General features: G+C 53.3%; 1 protein-coding gene across 3 annotated transcripts in view; it reads right to left on the bottom strand.

The window, feature by feature from the left end:
• Positions 1-584: 584 nt before the first annotated feature.
• Positions 585-25154, bottom strand: part of ELF4 (E74 like ETS transcription factor 4) — a 46211-nt gene continuing 21641 nt past the window's right edge. For all 3 annotated transcript variants that reach the window (XM_064482727.1, XM_031446576.2, XM_031446577.2), the window contains exons 2-9: positions 14313-14593; positions 10651-10822; positions 10141-10233; positions 8450-8641; positions 7528-7611; positions 7258-7450; positions 6209-6586; positions 585-5333 (exon numbers count right to left, since the gene is read on the bottom strand). In XM_064482727.1, coding sequence (XP_064338797.1) covers positions 4529-5333; positions 6209-6586; positions 7258-7450; positions 7528-7611; positions 8450-8641; positions 10141-10233; positions 10651-10822; positions 14313-14384 — 1989 coding nt within the window. In that variant the 5' untranslated portion in view covers positions 14385-14593 and the 3' untranslated portion in view covers positions 585-4528. The remainder of the gene's footprint in view (positions 5334-6208; positions 6587-7257; positions 7451-7527; positions 7612-8449; positions 8642-10140; positions 10234-10650; positions 10823-14312; positions 14594-25154) is intronic.

Here is a 25154-nt window from a genome sequence, read left to right as displayed (position 1 = left end):
GCCCGCCTTTGCCGGCTCTACGGCGCCACCTGCTGGACGCTGGTCCCACGCCTGGCATGCCAAGGCAGAGGCTCTCACAGGCTGCGAATGCCTTGGCCTCCCAGGCCTGGGAGCGGCCAGCAGGGAAATGAGCTCACTCACCTCGGATCCAGCGGCTTTGGAGCCAGAGGCAACTGCCTCCTTTAAAATACGTGATAGGGTCAGAAAGACCTAGATCGTGAGAATAAACTCTTGTCCCGCCCCTGACACCGGGCCGGACATTTCTACCACTCAGTCCCACCCAGGGATGAGGAAATAGCGATGAGTCTCTCCTAGGAAGGGGGCAGCAGCAAAGGGCTGGAGTTCAGGAGTCTCCCCAGGCACCTGGGGACAGCAAGGAGCTGCTGGAAGCAGCCTTGGGCTCCTTGTGGACCCTGTTGTCCTGGGGTGGCCATAGAAATGGGTAAAGGAGGCAGCGGCCTGCAGTACTGTATGAGGGGTCAGAAGCTGTGGTAGCCCCCAGGTATGCGTTGTCCTTCTCCCTTCCCTCTTGTCTGCCATGGTATCAGGCTGACATCTCCATGATTAGAAACAGGACTCGTTCATTCTTTCAACAAACATTTATTGAGCACCTACTGTGTGCCAGGCACTGTGCTAGGCGCTGGGGATGTCAGTGACTAACACACAGTCCCTGTCCTTGAGGAGCTCACAGTCTATTGGAGAGAAACATACATAAACACATAGCTAAGGAGCTACCATGTGCTAAGTGCTACAATGAGAGGTATATACAAAGTGCTGTGGGAGCCCAGAGGAGGAAGTAATGCATCAGCTGCTGGGGGTGAGGAGCAAGTCTCAACTCCATTAAACCATTGCAAAGGCAGGGGTGTTATTGCCACTCGACCCTGGTTGAAATGAACTGTCTCCTCTAGCCCTCTCCCATTACTATATCAGCACAGGTTAGTTTATCAGATTAGCTAATTTAACACTTCGAGTAGGAAAGAAACTGGACAGGGAAGTTTCTTTAAGGGCAGAGGATGTTCAAAGTAGTAACAACTTTTGGGTGCTAAGGGTGGGGCGGGGATGCGGGTACCATGAAGGCACTGAGCCAGGGAGGGCAGGCCCTGGGCAGTGGAGCACCTGGGGTGAGTGCCTGTGCAAAGGGAAGGTCAGAGGTCAACTACCTCAAACTTTGGTCCTCACTTCTCCCCAGCTCAATCAGTAACCGTTAACTGATGCTCACTAGATGCTTTGTACTATGCCCTGCTCTTTGGGTGAAACAGTCCCCCACCCCTCAGAAGGTAACACACTAATTAGGGACACTAAATAGGGACAGGTCATTGAGGATTTAAGTAACAGTTTGTGATCATTACAGAGATGTCACAGGCTGTTTACAATCGGTTGCCAAAAAAGTGGCAATTGCAACAAATTTAAATTGAACTCACTTAAGGATAGGCTGGTCTGGGGAGGCAGCTTCCATGAATTGAGCCTTGAAGGATGGGTACAGTTTAACTGGTACTGGTGGGGTGGGAAGAACATTCTGATTGAGCAGAACCAAGTAAAGCAGAAACACAGAGGTGGGAATCTCCGACAGAGGCATGTTCAAAGGCCAGCAAATCCACCTGTTTGATTGGAGCAGTCCTCAGTTGGGGGGGGGGCAATGTGAGAGAAGACTGAGGAAGTTGGTTAGGATCTGATGGTGAAGGGCCTCGTCGGAAGGTCAAAGACTTGGGACGTTATCCAAAGACAGAGCTGATGCTAAACTCAAAAATACTTCTGGAAGAACTGCCCTGAGCCCTCAAATGCTCCCCTAACCCTCATCCAAGTCCCCTGGACTGCCTCGTGATTCAGAAAACAAAAGGTTAATGCCCAGCTGCCAAGAACGGACTGGAGGTTAAGTATGTTGAGTATCACCCCTACCTGTAGGCAGTGAGGAGCCCCTGGAGGCTTTTTGGCAGAGGAAGAACCTAACTGGTGTCCCGGCAGATTGGAGAGGGTGAGACCTCCAATCCTGGGGGCTGCTGATGTGTCCAGGGAGGGGGATAAGTGAGTGTGAGCTGGGCAGGAGGCTCTGGGCATGTGGAAGAAAGGCCAGATTTGAGAGACATGGCAGACAGTGCTAGCCCTCAGGAGACGGGGAGGGGACAGGGTCAAAATGAAGGTAGCCACCAGACGGCTCTGAAATATTGAGCTTAGAAGGTCAAGAAAATGGTGGCAACATTCACAGAAACAGGCAAATCATGACAGCTTTTTGTTTGTCCAGAAAGGTTTTGTGTGTGTGGAAAGACTTTCAAAACCCATTTTGGATAGAGGGACTGACAGACATCTGGGTAGAAATATCCAGCAGACCGAATAGAAATGTGAGCCAGAAGCTAAGAAGAAAAGTGGGTCTGGAGCTCTACATTTCAGACGCATCCCCAAAGAGCCTCACCGGAGCCAGGAGGATGGATGAGACCCTTAGGGGCACTGACATTTAAAGTGGTAGCTGTGGAGCTGGTGTGGGCCCAGAGAGAGGGGGACAGAGGAAGCAGTTGAGTTCAGCTGGTGCAGGAGGGTATAGAAGTAGTGTCACGTGCCCCTGTGACGGCTCACAGGGGCCAAGAACTGGGAAGAAGACATTCACTGTCATTTGTGAGGGTATCAATGACCTTCAGATGATGAGTTCTATGGAGCTGGGGTGTGGTGGCCAGGGCCACCCCTAACCCATGTGGCATCTTTGTGCAAAAAATTTTTAAAGCTGACTATTTCTCAAGATGCTTTAATTTCCACCACCAGGAAATCATCATAGTAAACTGATTTTATTTGAAAAAGGCACGTGAATGCCAAGTGCTGAAGACGTGTAATAAACACACCTGTACAACCATCTATGGTTCCCTCCTGGGGGAGAAGAGGGAGAACAAGAAGAAGTAAGAGAGGATGATCATGGATTTGGCAGTGACCACCAGGAGAGAGAGAAGAGCAACCAGGGGAGGTAGTCAGGTCAAGTGGCTGGGTTTGTACCGAGGACATAGCAGAGGTCCTGAGACACTGCTTCACATTAACCAAATTCACTAGATCACATCACTGTTTCTGAGGCTGACGGGTCAGAGCTCTTAGCTTTGCTCCCAAACTTGGCAGGAGAGAGGAAAGCGAATTCACAGAAGGGGGGTGGGGGATGGAGGCCTGAGGCCGAGGGGTTGACTTTAAGAGAGAATTGGCTGACCCCGTCCTCAGCAAGAGGAAAGATGGAAGGAAGGAGCCCTGGAGAGTGAGGAGGGACAGGGAGATCACATCTGCTGGCTCCCGTCTTCTTCGTGGAGGAGGAATCGGGGTGAGATGCGAAAGCTGGAGATCAGGGGCAATGGCCCCCTGGAGGAGGTCTGCTGCAGCCATCATGGGAGTGGGTGGGTGGGCAGACCTGTGAGAGGAGTAGAAAGCGGGCTGAGCAGCAAGTAGGCACGAGCAGGAACAGAGGCGAGCCCAAGGCACTTTGCAACCCGACCATCCCCGGCACCACCTGACAACAGGGAAATAGCAGAGGCGAGAAATTAATCAAGAGGGAAGCAGGGGTCTGGGGTGCAGGCCAGGGTGCCTGTGAAGGCTGGTATTACAGCCCCAGCCCTCGACGCCAACATTCAACTAATTTAGCCACCTCCCACCCCAGGACTTTGTGGCTGGGTCTGACCCTGGAGGGGCACGTCTGCAAAGCTCTCTGGGGAGATCAAGTTTCCAGCCTGCTGGCAAATGACTGGTGGGCGATGAGGCTGACTCCAGGAAGAGGACCTCAGTCCAGCCTGGGGTGCTGCTCCCCAGAGCTGAATTCCTTTCCTCTCTTTGTGGTTTTATCCCACATGGCCCTCTCTTTGTCCCTTTTAACTGCATCTTCCCCAACACACACATGCCCATTGACGCTCTCCTCCCCTGGACCTGCTCCAGCTCTGTGACATCTCTCCGGATTTGGGGGCTCCAAACCATACCCCATAGTCTCAGAACAACCAAGTCTTGGTTTGTACAAAGGGAACGAGAAAAAGCTTTCCCTTAAAAACGAAAATTCCCCATCTCTGTGGCTCAGCCACAGAGAGGCACACACACCCTTGAAAACCTCACAGCTACACCCCTGTCCTCACCAAAGAAACAGAGATACAGACCCACGAGTACACACAAATACATACAGAGATATTCACATACGGGATAGTAAATACTCTGTGGAGGGAACGAAGATGGTGAAATACAGCTGGAAGAAAAGACTTCTCAAGAAACCCCTACCCCAGCACTGGTCACAAATGTCTCAGGGGGTTCTCCCTCCATCACCAAGTCAGCCCAGTACCCCGACAAGCTCATATCCCCTAGTGCTCTTGAAAGCCATGGTCTGATGCCAGGGATGCTCCAGCTGGGCCTGTCTTGGCTATGGTGACAGCAGGCAGGGGTGGGGGACGGAGGGTCTGGTGCATTGACACCTCACTGAAATGTAAGGGCAGGTGCGCTACTTAAGTCAGTCCATGTTAGAGGAAGTCTGAATACAAAGGCTGCTCAACCTTGCCTGGTGGACCACACCTTCCCCCGCCCCCTCCATTTAGATTTCGTGGGGCTCCATCTTAATGAGAGAAGTGGGGTTGAATGGGGAGAAGGGGGTTGGAGTTGGGGATCTGGTCAGCAGGCTCCCAGATGTGGTCACGCTAGGCTCAGCCATAAATAGGGACCCTGAGCCTGAGGAGAGCTCAAGTTCAGCCACCGGGGTCAGCCCAACAGTGGGGCGGCTAGGAGAAGAGAAAGTCTGGTTTCCCAGAAGGCTCGGATTGTGCGAACCCCTGGAAGCTACCTGGGTTGGAAGTGGCTGAAGGTGAGCCTGATCCCTCAGGAGCTCCCTCAGGGTCTCTTCAGGAACCAGCAGCCCCTCCATGGGGGCCCCAGTCATCATGCCCTGCACATAAGAGGAGGGCCTCAGTGGCCCCTCCTTGACCCCAGGGGCTGCCGTGGCACCGGAAGTCCTGATGAAGGCCGCAATGACAGTCCCGGGGGGCTGAGAGCTGGGCCCTGCTGGGCCAGCCCCTGTGACTGAGGGTGGTGCTGGATTGGTCGGACGGTTGGCCCCAGCCAGAAGTTGGGGGAGGCCACTGAGAATCAATGGAGCCCCGGGTGTGGCCACCTGGTTCTCCTGGAAACTGGCATTCAGGGGGAAGGAGGCCTGCAAAGTGAAGGTGTCCTTGAAGGTCGAAGCAGGTGGAACACTCTGGAGGACGAGCTGGGTTGAAGCAGTAGTACTGGCAGGAGGCCCGTTGGTCAGCACTGTGGTCAGCGGGATCGTCTGCAGGGTCAAGGCCGAACCTGACCCGACGGGGGCCACGCCTAGATGGATATTGCCCGGCACTGAAGGAGTACTGAGGAAAAAGAGAAAAGAGATTTGGTTCAGGCAGGAGGCTTGGAAGGAGGGAACAGGGGAAATGGAACTGAAGGGCTTTTGTTTCTCTGTCGTCGTTCCGGCTACCATTTAGTATAGGTCACTTAGTATAGATCAGGGGTTATTCTAAATGGCTGGCATGCGGGATTTCACTCAATCTTCCAATCAGCCCATTAACAATCTGACTTTACTGGGTGACGAAACAGGCACAGAGAGGTTAGATAACTTGCCCTAGACCACACAGCTAGTACCAGGGACACATCCAGGCTTTCTGACTCCAGAGCTCATGTTGGTCACTGCTCCGCTTTCCTGACCTCCCTCCTCAGAAGAGCATTCCAGTGACCCACGCTGAGTACTGACGGGCACATACATATAACCCAGACAAAGCCCAAACGTTTCAGGGAGAATTGGAGACAACTTAGTGTGGACAAGAAGCGAGAGCTTTCCCAATGGGCTTGGAGGGCCTGAGGAAGGCAGAATGGGCGTTTCTGTAACATTCTCTGTTGCCTCTTTTCTGAAGTAGAGGAGGGAGGCTTGGGAGGATGGGCCCGGAGGTGGAGGGTGGCTGCTTGGGGAGCAGTCTAGGGTAACAGGAACAGCCCCAGTTGGCAACAGAAGAAAGCTCTTTCAAGGTCAAGTGCTTTTCTTTCAAGTGCTGGCTTGGCTGTTACTTTGGTGTGTGACCTCAGGCAAGTCGCTTTTCCTCTTTTAACCAACAAGTGTCCCCTTGCCTTCCCAGGAATGCTGTGAGGATGGCAGGAGACCGGAGACACAGCAGGGCTTTGCAAGAAGTTGAAAACTGCCCCTCAACATGAGGTACTCTGGGAATATTCAGAACAACTGTGGAGCCCTTACCTCACAGCTTTGGTGAGTTGGGCCTGGCTCTCTGGTGGAGAGACAAGCACGGCAGAGGTAGTTGGGGGCTCCTCGTCTAGAGATAGTCCCAATTCCAGACTCGCAGATGGCTGGAGACCAACGTGCTGAACCTTTGGCTTCTCCCAGGAAGAGCCACCCTTGCCCTGCGGCGCAGCTCTGGATGAGACCCTGGAGCTGGCTCTCCGGGAGGTGCCAGTGGAGGAGGTGGAGGGAATGGAGGCCGGAGGGGATGAGGCGGTGACTTCGCTTTTCTCATCCTCATCTTCAATCACCACCAGGTCCTTGGGCATCTCCTTAAACTGGTACACCAGCCTCTGCCCTTCCACTTTGGCCAGGATGCCTCTTTGGTAGTAATATCTGCGGGACGTGGGGTGGAGAGTGGGGAGTCAGCCCAGGACATACCACCCTCCAGGGCAGGGCATGCAGGGGGCCGCCGAGGCTGGCCAGGGAGCCAGACAGGAGACCACAGGCAAAGGGTAGGGCCAACTCTTAGACTTGGAAGACTTTTTGATAACTCAAAGGGTCCACAAAAAGGGATTTCAAATACCAACCCCCATCCTGCTTTGGGGTAGAGGATGGGGGGCGGGAGAGTGAAGGATGAGAGGGGTGATGATGGGGGGGTTCGGCAGCCCCCCAGCCTGAGATACCAACAGGGGGTAAGTCAGACCTGTCTTCCTGGGTCCCTGACTTGCAGAATGTGAAGGAAGCCCTTCCTGGGGATGGGAGGCCCTAAAATTCTCTTTCCATTCTGAAATGAGAAAAGGCTAGGACAGAAATGCCAGGGGAAGGGGACTGTTCCTCCCTAGTAGGACCTGGGAAATGGGCTGGAGAGCCAGCAGATGGGAGAGTGCCAGGACTTCCCTCCTCAGAAGAGCATCTCAGTGACCTGTCCCAGAGGACCGTAACCCAGACAAAGCCCAATCTTTTCTGGGAAAACTGGAGGCCCCTTAGGGACAGGGACTCCTTGGAGAGAAGGAAGAGCATGGCGACTCCACAGGGCAGGGACTCTGTGGTGTGGCCGCTCCTACCTTAGCGCCCGCCCCATCGTCTCGTAGTTCATGTCAGGTTTGTTCTTCTGCTTCCCCCACAGCTTGGACACTGCTTTGGAATCCACCAGCTTGAAGATGCCTTTCTCTCGCTGGGTCCACTTGATGTACTTGGGGCAGGTGTTCCTGTCTTGCAGAAGGGCGAGGAGGAACTCCCACAGGTAGATGGTGCTGCCTGCAGAGTGGCAGGAGGTGAGGGGGATGCCCAGGGCCTCTGGCTCCCTTCCCTCCTAACCTGCCTCCCAGCCATACCTTTGCCGTCCTTTGATTTCTTCCGGATGGGGATGCTGGGGTCAGTGACAGGTGAGGTACTGCGGTTGCCCTTGGTCTTCCGGACTGTGAGGGGAAGGTGAGAGCAGGATGAGGCTGAGCCCAGGGTAAGTGCTGTAGGGCAGGCTCCCCAGTGGGAGGGCCTGAGACCTCACCAAGTTGGGTGCAACAAGGCAGACAAGGAAGAGTCAGGTCGCTGGGGCTGGAGCCCCAGGATCACTCCCCATAGGCACAGCCTTCAGGCACCCATGCCTGCCCAACGGCCCGCCCTCATTTCCATTCCCCAAAGGTAGAGGAGAACACCGCTATGATGTGGGGCAATGGAGCGCTTGCCAATCAGCCACCTTAAGAACAGAATCCACCCTGTCTAATTTTTGAAGCAAAACGGCAGCCTAAAGGCGTGACTCTTGTGTAGATCAGTGTGGCACTGGGCTTGGGTGGCTACACTTACGCAGCACAATTGGCCAGCCATTGCCTGAGTAAATCAATAACACTGGGGCTTGGGAAAGCCCAAAGTCCTTTCCCATATATGGTCTCGGCTCTGCAAGCTCTGAGGAGGAAAATAAGCACATGGTACAAAGCAGAGGTGCCCTGAGGGCCAGGGACTGGCCAGGGGGCCAAGCCTGGTGTCCGAAAACCCAGCGCAGGATTCAACCCACTGGGCTCCTGGGCATTTCTGGAAGAGATTACATATCTGCTGGGCAGGCCGGAGTGGCCTGGGAAATGGCAGGCACTGGGCAGGCCAACTGATGGAGCCAGGCTTTCCCAAAGGAAGGACTTTCTGTCCATCCCTGCCCCACCAAACAGCTGAACTCTTCATATGTCTGTGAGCCTCACCCCCACCTTTATGGTCTCCCTGAGCACTCCCTCCTGCCCACCCCCTTGAAGAAACTCTCTCTCTTACTTCTCTTCTTTGATTTTCCAGTCTTCTTGCCACTTTCTTCTCTAGGGACCTTCTCCTCCAGACAATGCTCCTCCTGGTCACCAGTGTCACCAGCCCTGTTCAGGGCATCAGGCTCAGAGACAGGAAACAGGTAGTTGGGCAGAGTGATGGCTGGAGCCGGATCTGGGTCTGGAAGCATTTCGGAGGTGCTGACTGCAAGGAGAGAGGCCTGAGGAGTCTGGGGCCTGGCGCACGGTGGGGGCCTGGTCTCCCAGTGCCAGAGAGAATGATGGGCTCCTGAGGAGAGCGAGGCGCCATTCCCCACAGCCCCAGACACAGGATACACCTGAAAACGCCCCATGTGTCCCACACCATGAGGAGAGGAAACATCTGCAGAGCTGTGGGCACGGACTAGCTCCAATCACGGCAGCCACACGTAGAGCCCACTGCTGCTAGTGGGGAAGTTCCAGGCGACACTCAGGGAAGAGGGCCACCTTGATTTAGTCATTCACTCATTTTACAGGTGGGAAGGGCCTTAGACATCATTTGGCCCGATTCTTCTGCTTTACTTGTGAAGAAGCTGAGACCCAGAGATGGCAGGGCACATGCCCAAGGTCACACAGCCAGTTGGTGCCAGGTACATGTAGGCACTCAGTGAACAGCTGTTGAATCCTGAATATTAGTGACAGAGCTGGGATTAGGGATGCCAGGATTCTGCACTTGTGGCTTCAGGGCTTTCTTTCCCCCACTGTATCCTAGCGCTGCACCCCCTTGGAAAGGGGCAGTTGGGGCCAGGAGTCCTCCTGTGGAGCCACGGCAAATGCCTGAGGGGGTGCAGGGGGGAGGAGCCTGCTTCGAGGGCATAGGAGGACGTAGGGGCCAACCTCCAAGACCAGGGAAGGGATGAGGAGGCGCCAAGCCTGGTACATTTCTCAATAAGCCACACCCTGCACAGTCTTCCTAGGAGCTCAGCAAGAGAGCAGAGGGGCCTGAAAGGTTACCCTGGCCAATATTATTCACCCTTAAAAAGAAAGGAAATTCTAGTGGGGGATGGTAGAGCGCCTGCTTAGCATGCAGGAGGTCCTGGGTTCAATCCCCAGTACCTCCATTAAGATAAATAAATAAACAAACCTAATTACCTCCCCAAAAGTTAAAAAAAAACATTTAAAAAAAGAAGGAAATTAAATGAAGTAAGCCAGTCCCCCGCAAACAAGTACTGTATAATCCTACTTATCTGAGGTCCCTAGAGGAGTCAAAGTCATTGGGACAGAAAGTAGAATGGTGGCTGCCAGGGGCTGAGAGGAGGGGGAATAGGGGGTTAGTGTTTAATGGGGCAGAGTTTCAGTTTTGCAAGATGTAAAGAGTCCTGGAGATGGAGAGTGGTGATGGGTGCACAACATAACAAATGTACTTAACACCACAGAACTGTACACTGAAAAACGGTTAAGGTGGTCAATTTTGTGTTATATGTATTTTACTGAAATTTAAAAATTGGAAAAAAAGTCACCCTGGCTATCTTTTCCTTGTCTCCAGTGCCCACCTTCCCTCTCCCATTCCAGCCACAGCTCAAGAGCACATTTACATGTACACCTGGATAGGTGTAGGTACGTAAACCTGCGCACATGTGTCCCTGAGAATCCAGTATACCGATGTGATGTTTAAAAATGGAATTTTGTGTTGCCTCGAGTTAAGGAACTGGGGTTCAAACTTACAGATCTGCTTCTCATCCAGGATGTCGTTGGGAGACTCAACATTGAGCAAGACTTCAGTGGTTGACATGGTTTGCGAGTTTGCTTCATTGTCATCTGATGCCAGGTTCCATGGCGGGGAGAAAAGAAAAGTTCCCTCAGGGCATAGGGCAGCGGGTGCAGCTACATCCAGGGCCAGCCCAGAGAACAGTGCTAAGGAGCCCTGGGACAGCTGGGAAGGGACCAGTGCACCTCCCACCCTGATTCTCAACCTTTTCTCTTCGCCCACGCCAGCTGGTCTCCTTTCCTCCTTGCCCCACTCCATCTTGGAAGAGCACGCATCCATCTAGAGGGTTTCCTTCTCTGTGGAGTGGTACTACCTTCTGCTTATCCTAATCACCCCATCTAATTTCCCACCATTGGTGGCCTTGCCCTTGGCTTTGTGGAGTCACTAGAAGCCATTGTGGGCAACTGTTCCCTGAAGACAGAACCCCTTTCTCCTCCACACCTTCTCTGCCCAGGAAGGAAACGGACCTGCCAGCAAAAAACTGCCTTCCAGGATCTGATCCTGCGTCATGCACAAGGTCCCGTCCGTTATGATGCCATTGTGAACGTCATCCAGCTCCAGGCCCGAGTACAGATGCAGTAATTCGGGGTATGGCACCTGCTCCACGATCACAGCTGGGAACACCGAGGGGTCTTCCAGCTGTGGAGAAGACAGATACTTGTTTCAATCCCACCCGCTTCCACCAGGAAGCCCTCCCCAACACAATCTGGCCCTTCTTGCAATTCCTAATTCTTGGAGCCCTCAAAGGCTGTCCTTTGCATGGCACAACATTGCTCTGGGTCCAGCCTCACTAGGAGATGCTTTGAGTGGGTTCTTGATTAATAGAGGTGAGTTAGCTCTGTACCACCTGCACTCAACCAAGGGCAGACAGTTTTAACTGGTTGGAGTTATGAGTTAATCCATGGCCAGGGTTAGTGCTCAGACTATGAGAAGGGCTGGGCTCATTCTGAGGCCAGTGGGAAAGGATATGTCAACAGCAAGGGTGAGGGACTCAGCCCACACTCAGGGTTGGGTACCAGGGTTAGGGGCTCAGATTATGAACAGCTTAGGACTCAATCTGTGGCAATGAAGACAGAAGAACAGAGGCAGTAGAGAGGTAGAAAGTTAAGGGCCTAGTGCCTGCCTGGATGGGGGAGAGGGTTCCAATTTCTGGCTTGATTCAGTGGGTGTGGTGGGACACTGTTCTTGCTAAGGGGGACGCCAAGAGGAGGAGGAGCAGACTTTTGGAGAAGGATAAGGGAGACAGTGTCTGGATATGGTGAATTTGAGTTAGCTTTGAGATATTTAAAACATAGATACCTATCAGGGAGTCAAAAATATGTGTCCAAGAGCTTATCCCTTGGAGTGGATAAAATTATCAGGATGAGAATTTGACCTCCAGAGGACATAGTTGTTCTAAAACCAAACAAAGCTAAAATTTAAAAGAAATGAGTGTGATTTTTTGCAACTGTTTTTGAAAAAATCTTGCATAGTAGGAAACATACCAGAATGTTCATAATAATTACATTTTGGTTGTGGGGCTTTGGGTGATTTTCTTCCCTTTCTACTTCTCTATATTTTCCAAATATTCTTTCATGGGCCTGTTAATTCTTTCTTCATGAGAAAACAATGAGAATGCTCAGTTCTACCTAATGTTCCTGAAGAGTCTAGAAGAATAAAATTCGATTAAACTGCCTTTGGGTTTGGCTGCTGGGCAGTCACCAAGGCCGGGGCAGTTCCAGGGGAGTACTAGTGTCCCAAGACCCATTACAACAGATCTCAGAGAGGACGGACCGAGGCAGGTAGGCAGGTGGGTGTCATGAATAAGGCCACAGAGTCTAGAGCCAACTGTCCAATACTGTAACCATGAGCACTGGTGACTGTTTAAATGTAAATGGAGGGGGAGGGTACACCTCAGTGGTAGAGTGCTCACCTAGCATCCATGAGGTCCTGGGTTCAATTCCCAGTACTTCCACTAAAAAATTTTTTAATGTAAATGTAAGTTTTTTCAAAATTAAAAATTCAGCTCTTCAGTTGCACTAGCCATAGTTCAAGTGCTCCATAGCCACATGGCCCCCATACTGGACAGCGCACATAAAGAACACTTCTAGCATCTCGGAAAATTCTATCGGACTGCACTGGTCTAGAGCCAGACCACCTGGGTTTGAAAACAAGCATTGCTATTTACTAGCAGTGTGACCTTGGACAAGTTATCTAACCTTTCTGTGCATCAGTTTCCTCATTTATACAATTAGAGTGATCATATCATTGACCCCACAGGGTTGTTTAAATGGATCAATGCACATAAAGCACTTAGGACACGGCCTGGCATAGAGTGGGGTCTCATTGCATGTTTTAGTATCAGGGGCTCCTAGAGACTGGGAATGTTTTATTTCTTAATCTGGGTGGCAAGTTCATGGGTGTTCATTTTATAGTCATTCTTTTAAAAATTATATAAAGTGTATGCACTGTTTTGTATTTATGATGCATTTTGCAACAAAAATTGTTTCCTAAAAAGAGTGAGAAAAGAGGTGAGAAAGTAAACACAGAGGGTGGAGGCCATGCTGTGGAGAAGAAAAGAGCTAAGAAGGTGGTCATATTGAAGGCGGTGGGCAGAAAGGAGCAAAGGTTTTCTCTTAGGGTTGGGGAGAAATGAAGATGTTCTAGGTTGAGGGAACAGTGCTGGGAGGTCTGAAAGATACGAGAGAGAGGAAGTGATGGATGGTTTGAGGTCTGGAAGGTGGCAAGGGAGAAGAGAGTAAGCACTGGGGTAGGAGTTACCCTTGGAAGGAAGAGCAATGCTTCTTTCTTCAAGGCTGGCGGGAAGGAAATAAGAACAGGTGATGTTACTGCTAGGGGGAGAAGGGAGGGGAACCGAGGGTTCCCTTGGCCTGAGATTCTCTGTGAATTGGAGGAGAGGCTCTCTGTTGAGGGTGGGGGGAGGGGCAGGTGTGGGGTTGGGAGGTATGAACAGCTTTTATGAAGAGCAGCCTTTATATAGAACAGAAATAATTGCTGAGTGGACTAGAAACAAGTAAAAAATTACCAGTAGCTTTGAGAACCCAGGTAAGGTTTGATTTTTTTTCCTTCCTTCCACAAGGTGCTGGATAAAACTGAGCCACTTTAGGTAAGAACTAGCTGGACAGAAAGTATCATTTGCTCCAAGCCCACTAGGGGGCAGCCTTTGGCAGGCCACTGGAGATGGGACAAAGTTTCCCAACCTCACAGGGATTTGGGATAGACAGCATCAGAATAAGTCTGGGGTGTCCTTAGAGATAATCCACCTGGCTCTCCTCTTGGTGAAGATGGGGAGATGGCAGCCAGATAGGACAGGGGACAGTACTTGCCCAAGTGACACTGTGGCCCAGGGCTCTGGACTCTGAATCTTCCATTCCTTCTACCGTACCTGGCTGCCTCTTCTTCTCCAGTTTGTGGAAGGAGGGTAGTGGAGGGTAGGCACAAATGTGCCAGGACACCATCCAATAGGTACATCCAAGTACCTCAGCGCAGGACAAGATATGGAGAAGTGAGGACCTGAGTGCCAGAACTCTGTCCTATTGTCCAATTTCCTCCCACCAGAAGATCCTATTTCCAGTTTATCCTGAATCTTCAGATCATGGCCAAAAACATGGTTATGGAAGGGCCCATCAACTGGGCTAGAGATATGAGTCTGAAGATGCTGGGTGTTGGACTTCACTCTGTGGGGCCAGCTGGCGGTGCTCAGTCTTGCTATATGGTTGTCCCAGCACCTTTCTCCCTGTGACATTGGGGGTGAAGCCAAGTTCCCAAAAATGCACATGAAGGTCAGTTAGCCTGTGCATTCAGCCCCCGCTGCTGCCTGACTGTGAGCTCAGTGGGTGTACTGAGCAGCCACTGGGCTGGCTCAGGGCCTGCACATGCCCTCTAATCGCACATGGGCAAAACCAGCTCCCTAAATGACTGCCCAGTGACTACAGACTGGCTGCAGGAAACTAGCTGGTGCACAATCTGGCTGGCAAGCAGGCCGAGTGGCCTGAACCTAGTAGGCACTTGATCGATATTTGCTGACTGGCTAGTGGGCCAGCCGGCTGACTCACTGGCTGTCTGCCTGCCTGTCTGTGTCTATCTGATCGTCCGTGCTGGTGGACCAGGCTGTCCTCTGGGGCCATACCTGGTGGATGTCATCCATCCCGTTGCTTGCAAACTCAAAGATCAGGTCACTGGGCTGCAGGGTAACAGCCATGCTGTCTTCTCAGAGAGCTGACTGCGGGATCCGCAGGGCCCTCTGGAGCTGCAGGGTTTCCCTGATGAAGAGATGCTGTTCAGGTACCCTGGAGCCTAGAGCCTACACCCCGAGCCACAGTAAAATGGGGGATGTAGAGAGCTGGAGTAGGAGGTGGCCTAAGCCAGGTTCAAGGCTGCATGCTGGGCTGGGCTAAGCACAGGAGCAACCTAGGGAGAAGGGAGAGATGAGTAAGTCACCTTCCTTGAGCTCTGTTCCCAGGACAGATAGCCAGAAGAGGGACCGGCCAAAAGGAGAGGACAATGGGAGCAGAAGGGGGAGGGAGAAGAAAAGAGGCAGGTAAAGAAAGGAGGAGGAGGAGAAAGTTAACTGCCTCCAGTGGGCAGTGGCTGAGCCTCAGTGCCAGTCTGGGTCTCCAGCATCTGCACCTCAGTGCCCTGAACATACGCAGCCTCCCTCCCTTCTCCGCACTCCTCTGGAGAAGGAGAGAGATAGAGGGACTTTGGGTTCCCTCCACCCTGAAGATTAATCCCCAGAGGAAGGCCACAGGGGAAACCAGGGCATCCCGTCTGGCCTCATGGATGGAGCAGCAGCATGAAGAATCCTACAATTCCCTTGGCTGGGGGAAGAATCTGTGTGAGGGGGTTGATGTGGGGACATCTAGGTGCCCAGGATGCTCTTCCAGACTCTATCTGGCTCAGTTTCCTTGGGAGTCGGGGCCACTTAGTTCTGAAGGGCAGAGACTAGAGAGGAAGAAATGGCTCACTGCGGGAATGGTCGAAGCCATTGACAGCCTGACCCTGCTGGCGGGGATGGGACTCTCAGACTCAGCCACGCCTCCAGAGAGCCTGGAGACGGAGGGACAGGCGGGTCACAGGCCCTGTGCTCTCGTCACCACCCAGCCACCACTGCCGCCCACTGGAGGACGATGGCCCCTGTGCCGTGTGTGGTTTGTGCTCTTGATTCAGCTTTGCTTTCAGTTTCAGGACTGAACTGTCACCCTGGGAACTTGCGAGGAGAGCCCCAGCTGGGGGAGGGGCTCACGGAAACTTCCCCATCCTCCAGGGCCAGCTCTGGGCCCCCCTTTTCCAGGAAATCTGTCTGCTGCAGCCCACACGTCGTGGTCTCTCCTCTCCCTGAGGCCTCTGGTGCTCACATGGCACCCGAGCCTCCAATTGTTTCCCGTGCTTGCTGCCCTTCTCACGTTGTCTGTGCTGCACCTGGCCTGCCTCCCAAAGCCCTAGCTCCCTGCCCACGTCCCTCCTACCAGCCCGCTCAGCATCTCCACCCCAACACTGAGGCTTCTTCTCCTCCAGGTACCATGGGTTTGGCTCTGAGAGTTCTGCTTGGCGTGCTATCCGTGTGTGTAGGGGTGCTGGGTGCGCCTGGAGAGCTGGCTCCATGCACCATAGAAGGAGCCACACACTTGACCCCTACATCCTCGACACTCCTTGGGCAGTGCTGGGATGGCAAAACCTTCTCCAAGCCCAGAAAGAAATGAGGAACTTCAGAGAGGGGCAAAGGGGAGAAGAGGGAGGGGGACCATGGGTGACCTCCCTGATGACCGCTCTCCCCCACAGGAGACACCCAGGCCTCTCCCACTTCCTTTCCGTTAGCCCACAGGGCTGGCTCCACCCTCTCCCCACCCCCACCCTCACCCCTACACCTTTCCACCCACCCCCAACCAAAAACTTTGAGAAGTCGCTCAACTCAACCTGGCAGGTCTAAGTTTCCCTTTGGGTGAATGAGAGGCTGAGCCCTGCTAGGCCGGACAGGAGGCAGTGAAGAAACCACAGCCCTGGCCTGGCCTGCGTTCCACCACCCCTACTCTGCCCCACCCCCACCCGACCCAACACGTGACCTGGTCCCCTGTGGCCTCCCAGGGAAGCCTCCCAGGGCCATTTATGCTTGGAAGGTCTGTCTCCCCCAGCCAAAGCGCCCCAAGGCCCGCATTCCGCAGTTCCTGCCCTCCCAGCCCCTGGCCATCTGCCCCTAGGAAGCGTTCTCGTACTAATCAAATGAAGGGCGATCACTTTCACCTAATCCCACTTTGTCTAAACATGAAACTCCTGTGTCTGCCCCTCTCCCCTCCAAGGTCATTCCGCCATGGCCCTTCCCTCCAGGTTTGCTCATCTCTTTGGCTTCCCTTCACAGATCAGTATGTCGCGTTTGCAGCCAGTGCTCTCTGCCTGGAGAACTTCTGTGCACCCCCTTCACCTCCCCTATTAGACCGTGCTTCACTGAGGGTAGTGAAGACTGTGTAGGTCATTGATGAAACTTTAGCACCCACCTTGCACCATGCTTGGCATGTGACAGACACTCAATTTGTGTCTGTGGAACAAACGCATGAATGAATGAATGAATGGTTGGTCCTGGCCAGTCAGTAACAGTGAGGTGTGTTTTCTGGCCAGTAAGTATACCCATGTGTACAGTGGGTGTGGGGTGAGTGTCACGTGCCCTAGCTTACAGGAGAGAGAAGTGCGTGTGCTCTGTGCGTGCTCCATCTGTGTATTTTTGCCTTGTAATTGACAACGGGGAGTGGGAGTTCGGGAGGCAGTTCGCTGTGGGTATGCAAACACATGGTAGATACACATATGTTCAGGGTGTGTCCTTGTGTCCCAAGTGTGGGGACATGTGCGTGAGAGTGTCTGTGTGTTAAAGGGCTGCCCTGGTCAGGCCAGCAGAGCCACAAGCTCAGTCGTCGGTTCCTCCTCCTCCAGGCCTGCCTTCGTGAGAGTGAGGATGACAAACCCGAGCTCACGCCAGCTGCAAGAGGCTGTGGTAAAATGTGCTGGGGTGGGGCCCCGGGTTCTGCTGGTGACAGGGCTGCCCTGCTGCCCAGCCCACCACCCCAAACATTCAAACTCCTAATTCTTCCCAGGAAGAGGATGGCAGCAGCAGGATAGGTATGTGGCCCATGGTCCTTGGGATGAGGACCCCTCAGCCCAAGGTCCACTCTGAAGGCAGCCCTGAGCTGTATCGGATGGAACCCTTGGCCATCATAGCAAAGAGGAGAGGTTTGAAATAAAAGAGACAAATCCAATTGCCTTCTTTAGGTGTCAGCATGTCTAGGTGTGTAAATTCAGGACCTGGTTGGTGCAGGTTCCACTGGCTCCAGATTCAGAGTATTGTGAGGCTGCACCCAGCACCCATGGCTGAGCCTGGTTTCTCGTTCTGCCCGAGATCGAGCCTGAAGCTAAGAAGAGGTGTGTGTTTTGGCTGTCCTACTCTCTTGGCCAAAGCAAAGTAAACTCTCCCCTCCCCTCCATGGAACCTTCCAGTCCAGAAAGTTTCACCCTTCCCCCTTCAGATGTTTGAGGATTTGAAAGTGAGAGGTGGGGAGAGGCTCATTTGCATGCTCAGTCACTCTCCCCCAAGTCCCTCAAAATAACCTCCCTCTCCCAGGAACCTGAAACCAAAGAAGCCACCAGCACCGAAGGCCCGCCCTGCTGGAGGCCAGAGGCCCGCACCAGGGGCTCCCCTCCCTGGCTTTCTTACAGATGCCCTGGGACACATATTCAGCAGCCTAGAGCCCTAGACATTGCCTTACGGGTGAGTAGGGAGCCAGGGGAGGTCCACACAGACACTTGGCTCAAGGAATCAGGCACCTGGGAACCATGGTAACCGGTGCTGAATTCCCTCCACCCCGCCCCATCACTGCAGAGATCACAGCTGGCTCCAGTCAAAGTCCACTCCCAGGGTGGCAAGAGCTCCACTCCCTTTGAGGCCACTTCAGTATCCCTGGCTCCCCGGGCCTGTCTTACTTGGGCTGAAAGCAACACCTCTGTGAGAGCATATGGCCCTGGCCACAGTGCGTGAGTGTGTGTGTGCGCGTGTGTGCTGGCGCACCGCAAGAGGGAGTGAGCAAGCGAGGGCGCACACACCCCTGGCCTGCAAATGCACACCTCTGGTTCTCTGTGGTTGTGACTGCATTTCAAAACCAAAATAGCAAAATAGAAGCGGTTTGGGCTGTTCCTGCATCATCACAGCTGGGCCCCCTTCAGACCGACAGACCCTTTCTGGGGCTGTCATTGGAACACGTCAAGCGGTGACCAGCAGCCACCCATCTGGGCCTCCTCTACAGGAAACAGCCCCTATGTGAAAGCCACGTCCACAGTCTTCGTGGAGCAACTTTAAATCTACAGCCGTTCAGCTGAGTCAATGGCTCTCACAGAAATGCTAATAACACCCGTGGCATTTTCACACACGCCAGGAAACATGGGGGCCAGATGGTCAGCCAGGCCCACAAAGCAGAGTTCTCCAGCTCCTCGTCCCTGCAGAGCCAGTTCTTGCTCCTGAAATACCCCGTCCTCCCTGAAACCTTTCTGGAATTCTCTGGAAAGGAAGTGACAATTTCCTTCATGCCATTTCCCACTCCCTCAACACCCCCTCCCCCACAACCACAAACAAAATGGAAACTACCCCAGGAACAGCTGTACCCTCTACTTAAAAACAGCCCCTCCTCCAGCTAATAGTCATCAAGCAGCAAACTTGTATGCTGCACCACGTGATCAGTGGGGTGTATTTAAGGGACAGACTCAGGGATCCAGAAGTAACCTGTCTGAGGGGTTCCCCTGCCACCTTGGCCCAGTGAGGGCTGGACTCCAATCAACCAGCTGATTCCCCCTCCTTGAGCAAATGCCCAGAAAAGGGGCCCTGGCCACAGCTATTTTGTCAGCCTCTTCTCCTCTATTCCTGCCTTTCCACCACCCCCTCTGTTTGAGATGAAATCAGGAAGAGGGAGGGAAAAAAATAAAGGTTTTGCAAGCTCGGTTGGTTGGGGTTTCTTTGTGCTTATTTACAAGAAACCCAGTTTCCTTCCTTGGCCCTCGGTCACTGCCTGATTCCACAGTAGGGTTTGTCACAACTCTGATGCTGAGGCAGCCCAGAAGTCTTCTCCAACTGCCACTGCCTTTCTCAGCTCCAGTCTTGCCCCTACCTTCCCAGGCCTGAAGCTGGCCCAGTGGAGGGGCAGTTAGGGCTGCAGGAGATGGCAGGCTGCAGGCATAGAGATGTCCCCTCCTCTTTCTCCAGGAGACCCATCAGCCCACCCATGGTGTACGCCGCGCGGGGAGGTGGGGGGGGGCGTTGGAGGAGGGAATCCTTCTCCTGGCTGCATCCCAACAAGAGGTGTGACCCCGGAAAAGTCAGCCATCTTTCTGGGCCGTGGTTTCTGTCATCCTTAAGGTGGGTGAGGGCTGAGGGTAATCCAGGCCTAGCAGATGCTCACCAGGGAGTCTCGGGTGAATGGAGATGGTGGTGGGAAAGTGCTTTGAAAATTAAAAAGCACTCATTCAGATGATGAGTTCCAGGTGACCTCCCAGAGAGCAAGGGGGCCTGGAGACCCCATTAAGCCTCCAGAAGTCCCCCATGGCTCAAGAACACAGGGGCTGCAGGCTTCCAGCTGTCGGCTTGGAAGGGACTGGCTCCTCTCCTGGTTTGGGGGCCCTGCAGGAAGGGGCAGGCTGCTGTGGTTGGAGGAGTGCTCCCAGTACCCTGTCCTCACCACCTTCACCCCGCCCCAGCCCTTGGGGTTGTGGTTATGTGGCAAGAAGAGCACTACAGAAGCCCCGATAGGGGATGGGTGGAGGGGGAGGGTTATGACAAAGGGAAGCTATTTCCCCAGCTGCCTTGACTTCCAGGGGCCTTGCCTGAGAAAGCCAAAAGAGCGCCCCCTGGAGGTGCCTACCAGCACCACACCCTCAGGTCTAGTTCTCCAGAGACCAGGAGGCAGAGAGGCATTGAGCTCTTCTAGGGAGTGAAGAACAACTCCGTGATGGGGAGAACATGCTGCAGGAAAGGGGACAAAGCCAAGCCCGGGGTAGCTACTGAACCCCAGCGTGGTGGGCTGCCAGCTCCAGTCTAGGAGAAGAGCCCAGAAGGGGGCTTCCCAGCGAGAAGACCCAGCTTTGCCTTGGGGCTTAGGCAGACGACCTTCTTCCTCCGTGAAAGGAGGACAACCTCCCTAGCTCAAATCATTGTCGTGAAAGGCCAGTGAGTTCATGTAGGTGAAAGCTCTCTGTTATGTCTCCAGTGTGTTTTTAAATTTCCTGGTCGGATTTGTGTCTTTTTGGCAGAGATCACTCATTAAGCATTCAGCAGATCTTTACCTAGATGGACAGGAACAAAGGGAAATGGATGTGGTGGGATGAAATGGAGGCTGAATGGGGACATAACCAAGAATGATCAAACTTATGGTAGAGAGAAGAAAGCGGCTTGACTGTGGGGAGGGGGTGGGGCTGGCGGCGGAGGCAGGGAAATCAGTGGGATAAGTGCAGAGGCCAGGTGGTGGAATTTGAACTTAATATGGAAAGCAACTGGGAGTTACTGTTGATTCTTGAGTAAGGGAGGGGCATAAAGCAAGCAGTTCTTTTAAGATGGGTTTGGTATGAATGTATGAGTAGACGAGATGGAAGGGGACCAGGTGGGGCAGCTGGAACCAAGGAGGTGACTCCCAGAGCCACTCTGAAGGAATAAAATGACAGAGTATGGGGGCCATACAGTAGTTGTAGAGACCGTAAGATTGCAGTCTGTTCTTGCTGTGAGAATGCTAAAAGAGAGAAAATGACTGGGGCAGGAAATGTGGCAAGAAGATGTGTTCAGCTTGGACATTTTGAAGTTGGGACTATCTTGAAAAATCCAGGAGTAATGGTTAAAAAAGAGGGCCCAGAGACTCGTTTTGCTAAATACGCGTGCACACACACATAACACACATGCACACACCCTGGCAGGAGCGGTCTTGACAGGCCTTCAGTGGCCAAAGAAGCAGGCCCGGCCTGGTGAGGATGGCATTCCAGATGCGATTCTGTGGCAGAAAACTTCACGTGCTGAATGAAAGATGCTTCCAACGGCACACACCCCACCCCCGCACCCAGGAAGGCCTGCCCTCTTCCACTGGGGGGAGGGGGAGGGAACAGATACACTGACCAGAGACTAATTAAATTCATTAGTGGGTCTTTTAGAAGCTAGGGCAATCTGTGACTGGGCACCAACAGGATATTAAGTCAGATAACTTTTATTGAAGGGACAGTGTTCTTTGTCGAGGGCCCTGCTAGCACATGTCCTAGAAACGAATGCAGAGGCTTCCTGCTCGGATCTCGCCCCCCCCCCCTCCGCGGAAGGGGCTGTGCCAGGTTTGAGGCCTGCTCAGCTCTTGGGGCCCCTTCCAAATCACCCCTTTCCCTACTGGCCACTTCCCAGGCAAGCAAAAGCAAGGTGCCGCTGAGTGTCCCCTGCATAGAGGGCTGAGTGCAAGAAAGGATGAGGTGGAAAGAGCCTACAGGGCAGAGATGGGCAGATGGGGAGGGCAGCTTCAGCCCCAATGTCACCAAGAGCCCGCGGAGCTCCTCCATCCCCTTCCCAGCAAGGCTGGAAGCCTCTCCTTAACTCAGACTGAGGATGTCAAAGTTAAAAGGGACCTAAGAGATCATCACATCTATCCTACCTGTCATCCAGCTGCAGACACCAAGGAAGAAATGACTTGCTTAAGGTCACACAGCTAATCACCATGACTCCCAGGTGACCTTTCTTCCTACCCTCCTCATTGTATCTCAGCATCCTCAAAAAAGGCAACCCTTTCCTCTGCTGAGAACAGACAGCAGCCAGAGACCCAGGGCAGGCAAAAAACAATGAGGCCACACATGTGCAGAACACATTTAACTTCCCCAATGACTTCCCCACCTCTGTGCTTTTGTTCATGCTAGCCCCTAGGGCTGAGGTGGCCTTCCCCAATTTCTTTCTCCAATTCTCACACGGGCACTCAAGATCTGAAACAAATGTCACCTCCTTCTGAAAGCCTTACCTGCTTCCTCCCCACCTGATAGATTCCCTCCTCCTCCTCTTCCTCTTTTAACACCTTAGCTTGAGTTGTTAGATTAAAGCAGGGGGTCTGTAGACTATGGCCCACGTGCCAAATCCAGCCCGCTGTCTGTTTTTGTATGGCCAGTGAGCTAAGAATGGTTTTTACATTTTTAAGTAATTGGGAAGAAGATCAAAATAATAATATTTCATGCCACATGAAAGTTATACGAAGTTCCAGTTTCAGTGTCCACAAACAAAGTTTTATAGGAACACAGCTATGTTCATTCGTCTATGTCTTGTCTGTGGTGGTTTTGCATCATGAGTCATTGGGACAGAGTTCATACTGGCTGCAAAGCCTAAAATGTTTACTATTTGGTCCCGTGCAGGCAAACTTTGCTGACTCCTGGACTAAAGGCTTCACTCCCCTTCAGAGTGAATAGATTCATCAAGTTCCTTTTGGAGAAGAATGTCACAGAGACTCAGAGATGCCTGGAGGGAGGCATGGAACATCAAATACAAACTTGGCAGATTTTCATCAGACAAAAAGTTCTGGCCCTGGCTCTGTCCATGGTGTGACCTTGAGCAAGTCACTTCTGCCTTGTGGTCCTCAGTTTCCTCAGCTGCACAACAAGGGGGTTGGCCTGGATGGCCTCAGGCCCTTTCTGGCCCTCTGATTTAGAGACTCAGTAATCTACTGCATTTCCAACTCACACCATTTTGAGCAGACATCGTCCTGATCATTTGCTCTCAGAATGTTCTAAGACCTTACAGAAGGTTCCCCTGCCCAGCTGTGGTTTTCCGCTACCATTGCGGGCCCCCTCACTCCATGTTCACCTGCCCCACCCCACCCTTCCCTGCTGCTGACCTGTCTGCCCTTCTCTCTGAATCCCTCTCCCTGCAAGACGAAGAGGGCCTCCTCAGAGGAAGCATCCCTCCACCCGCTGGGCCAGGAGCCTCCATTTTCAGTCAGGGTGGAGGCAGGGAAAGAAGGGCTCTCAGCTCCCCTCGGCCTCCCAGGACCCAGAGCAGACAGGCAGTCGAGCAGCAGCAGATAGGGCCAACTCTCCCCGCACCCCTGCTCTGCCAGAGGAAGCAGCCCCTCTCTGCCACTTCCTGTCCCAGGGGTTTCAGCAGTTTCCCCTTCTGGGCCTGCTGGCCCTCCCAGCCCCGCCCCTGCCCCACACAGGTCAGAGAGTGCAGAGAGGGGAGGGGCCCTGCAGCAGAATGGGGAGGATCCCTCACAGGAAGGCTGAGCAGACAGCTGTCTACACCAGGGGACGCCCCAGCAGCTCCTCTGCCAGCCTGCTGGGGCTGGGGGAGCCGGGATCTGGGACAGAGGTGGGGCTGTCTCTCCACAAACCCTCTCCTGTTGGCAGATGAGTAGAAGTGAGCTCATCACCTTACCTAGCTCTCACCTTGGGGAGCAGAGTCAGCTGGCTGGGTACAAGATAGGGCTGTATGCTGAGGTCAATGCCCACCTGGGCTGAGGACCAGCCCTGGGTGGCTTCAGATGGAGCAATGGGTTGAAACAAAAGAGCATGGGGAAACCAGGCCAATCATGGGGGTCACCTCGGAGCAGCAGGTGACACTGAAATCAATGGCACGTCATAACTTTGCATGATTTTGTCCCTAGAGCTGGTAGACAGAAGCAACAATGGAGAGCAAAGTATTCTATTACATGCGGGTCAAGGGTAGTGGTATTTTCTGGGTGATGGAACAGGAAGCTATCACATTCCATCACCACTGCTGATTCGGTGTGGTGACTTCTACTTGTAAATACCTCCTAGTTGCCCTTCAAGGTGGTGCTCCTAGCAGTGGGGCTGTGTGCCCGTGAGAGACCCAGGCAGGTGACCAGCTCTGCCTGGCTTTCCTAAGGCAATGGGTCAGAGGAACAGTAGCGGCCTGAGGCTCTGGACCTCTGCCCAGTTGTCAGTCCTCCTGAGGACAGGTTAGAAGTACATGATGATGCTTCTAGATGCCCTGATGCCTGGGGTGGGGGCCTAGTAGTGGATAGACACATCCACCTCAGCCCCCTGTGCAAATGTTGTTCCATGGGTTTCCAGCAGCCCTGAGGGAAGCTAAGGAGACCCCTAGAAATGATGCTTCTCAATGGGATGATGGCCTTGATACCTCTCTCAGCTCTGAGAGGTCATCGTCTTGGGCTTTTGGCCAACAGCCCTGCCCAGCCAGGCCTCCTGTCAATAGAACAGTCCCTCTTTGCTGTCTCCCCTCTCCCCTCATGCGCCAGGGCCAAAAAGACTCAGTGCCCCGGTGGGTGATAGGGCCCCAATGTCCCCAAGGGGAATGCCTGCTCCACTAGGCAAGTCAGAGTAAATATTGCTTCACAGCTGGTATGGAAGACGCCAAGGAAGCCTCAGAGACAACATCTGGATGTGCACCTGGGCTCCTGCCAGCCCCTCCCTACATCTGCAGTACAAACCCAGGGCCCGGGTTTGGTTACGAGCCCGACTCAAAGCTGGTGGCACGTGTTTGGAAAGCACATCTGACTGGGTGGAGGGGGTGGAAGCACTGGAGATCAGTGCCAGCTCTGGGTAAGTGCTTGCGGGGTTGGCACCGATCTGAGCCAGTGCTGGGCCCAGGATGGCGGGCGTGGCCACTGTAACCTCAGCCACAGGCCTGTTGGGGGAGGGGCAGAGGGGCATGGGTACTTGTTTAAAGTGGGCAAGAGTTTCTTTTGGCCTTCTGATAACACTCTAGGCTGTTCCCTCTGCTGCTGGGGAAGGGGACCAAGCGGTAAAAATTACAGGGTGATGGGGTGGATTACAGGGAAGGCGGCACAGATTTACAATTTATTGGATACGAGCTGTGGGGTTGGTATCACGCCAGGCACTCTCCACAGGCTATCTCCTTTAATTCTTACATCATCCCTAACAAAGTAGCTAGTCAGTGGCAGAGCCAGGGTTTGAACCCAGGTTTATTTCTAACTACTGTGCTCTTTGAACTTGGTTT

The sequence above is a fragment of the Camelus dromedarius genome, chromosome X, assembly GCF_036321535.1.
Source record: "Camelus dromedarius isolate mCamDro1 chromosome X, mCamDro1.pat, whole genome shotgun sequence".
Taxonomy (NCBI): Eukaryota; Metazoa; Chordata; class Mammalia; order Artiodactyla; family Camelidae; genus Camelus; species Camelus dromedarius.
The sequence above is the reverse complement of the archived record's forward strand: the minus strand, read 5'-3'. Positions and strand labels throughout refer to the sequence as shown.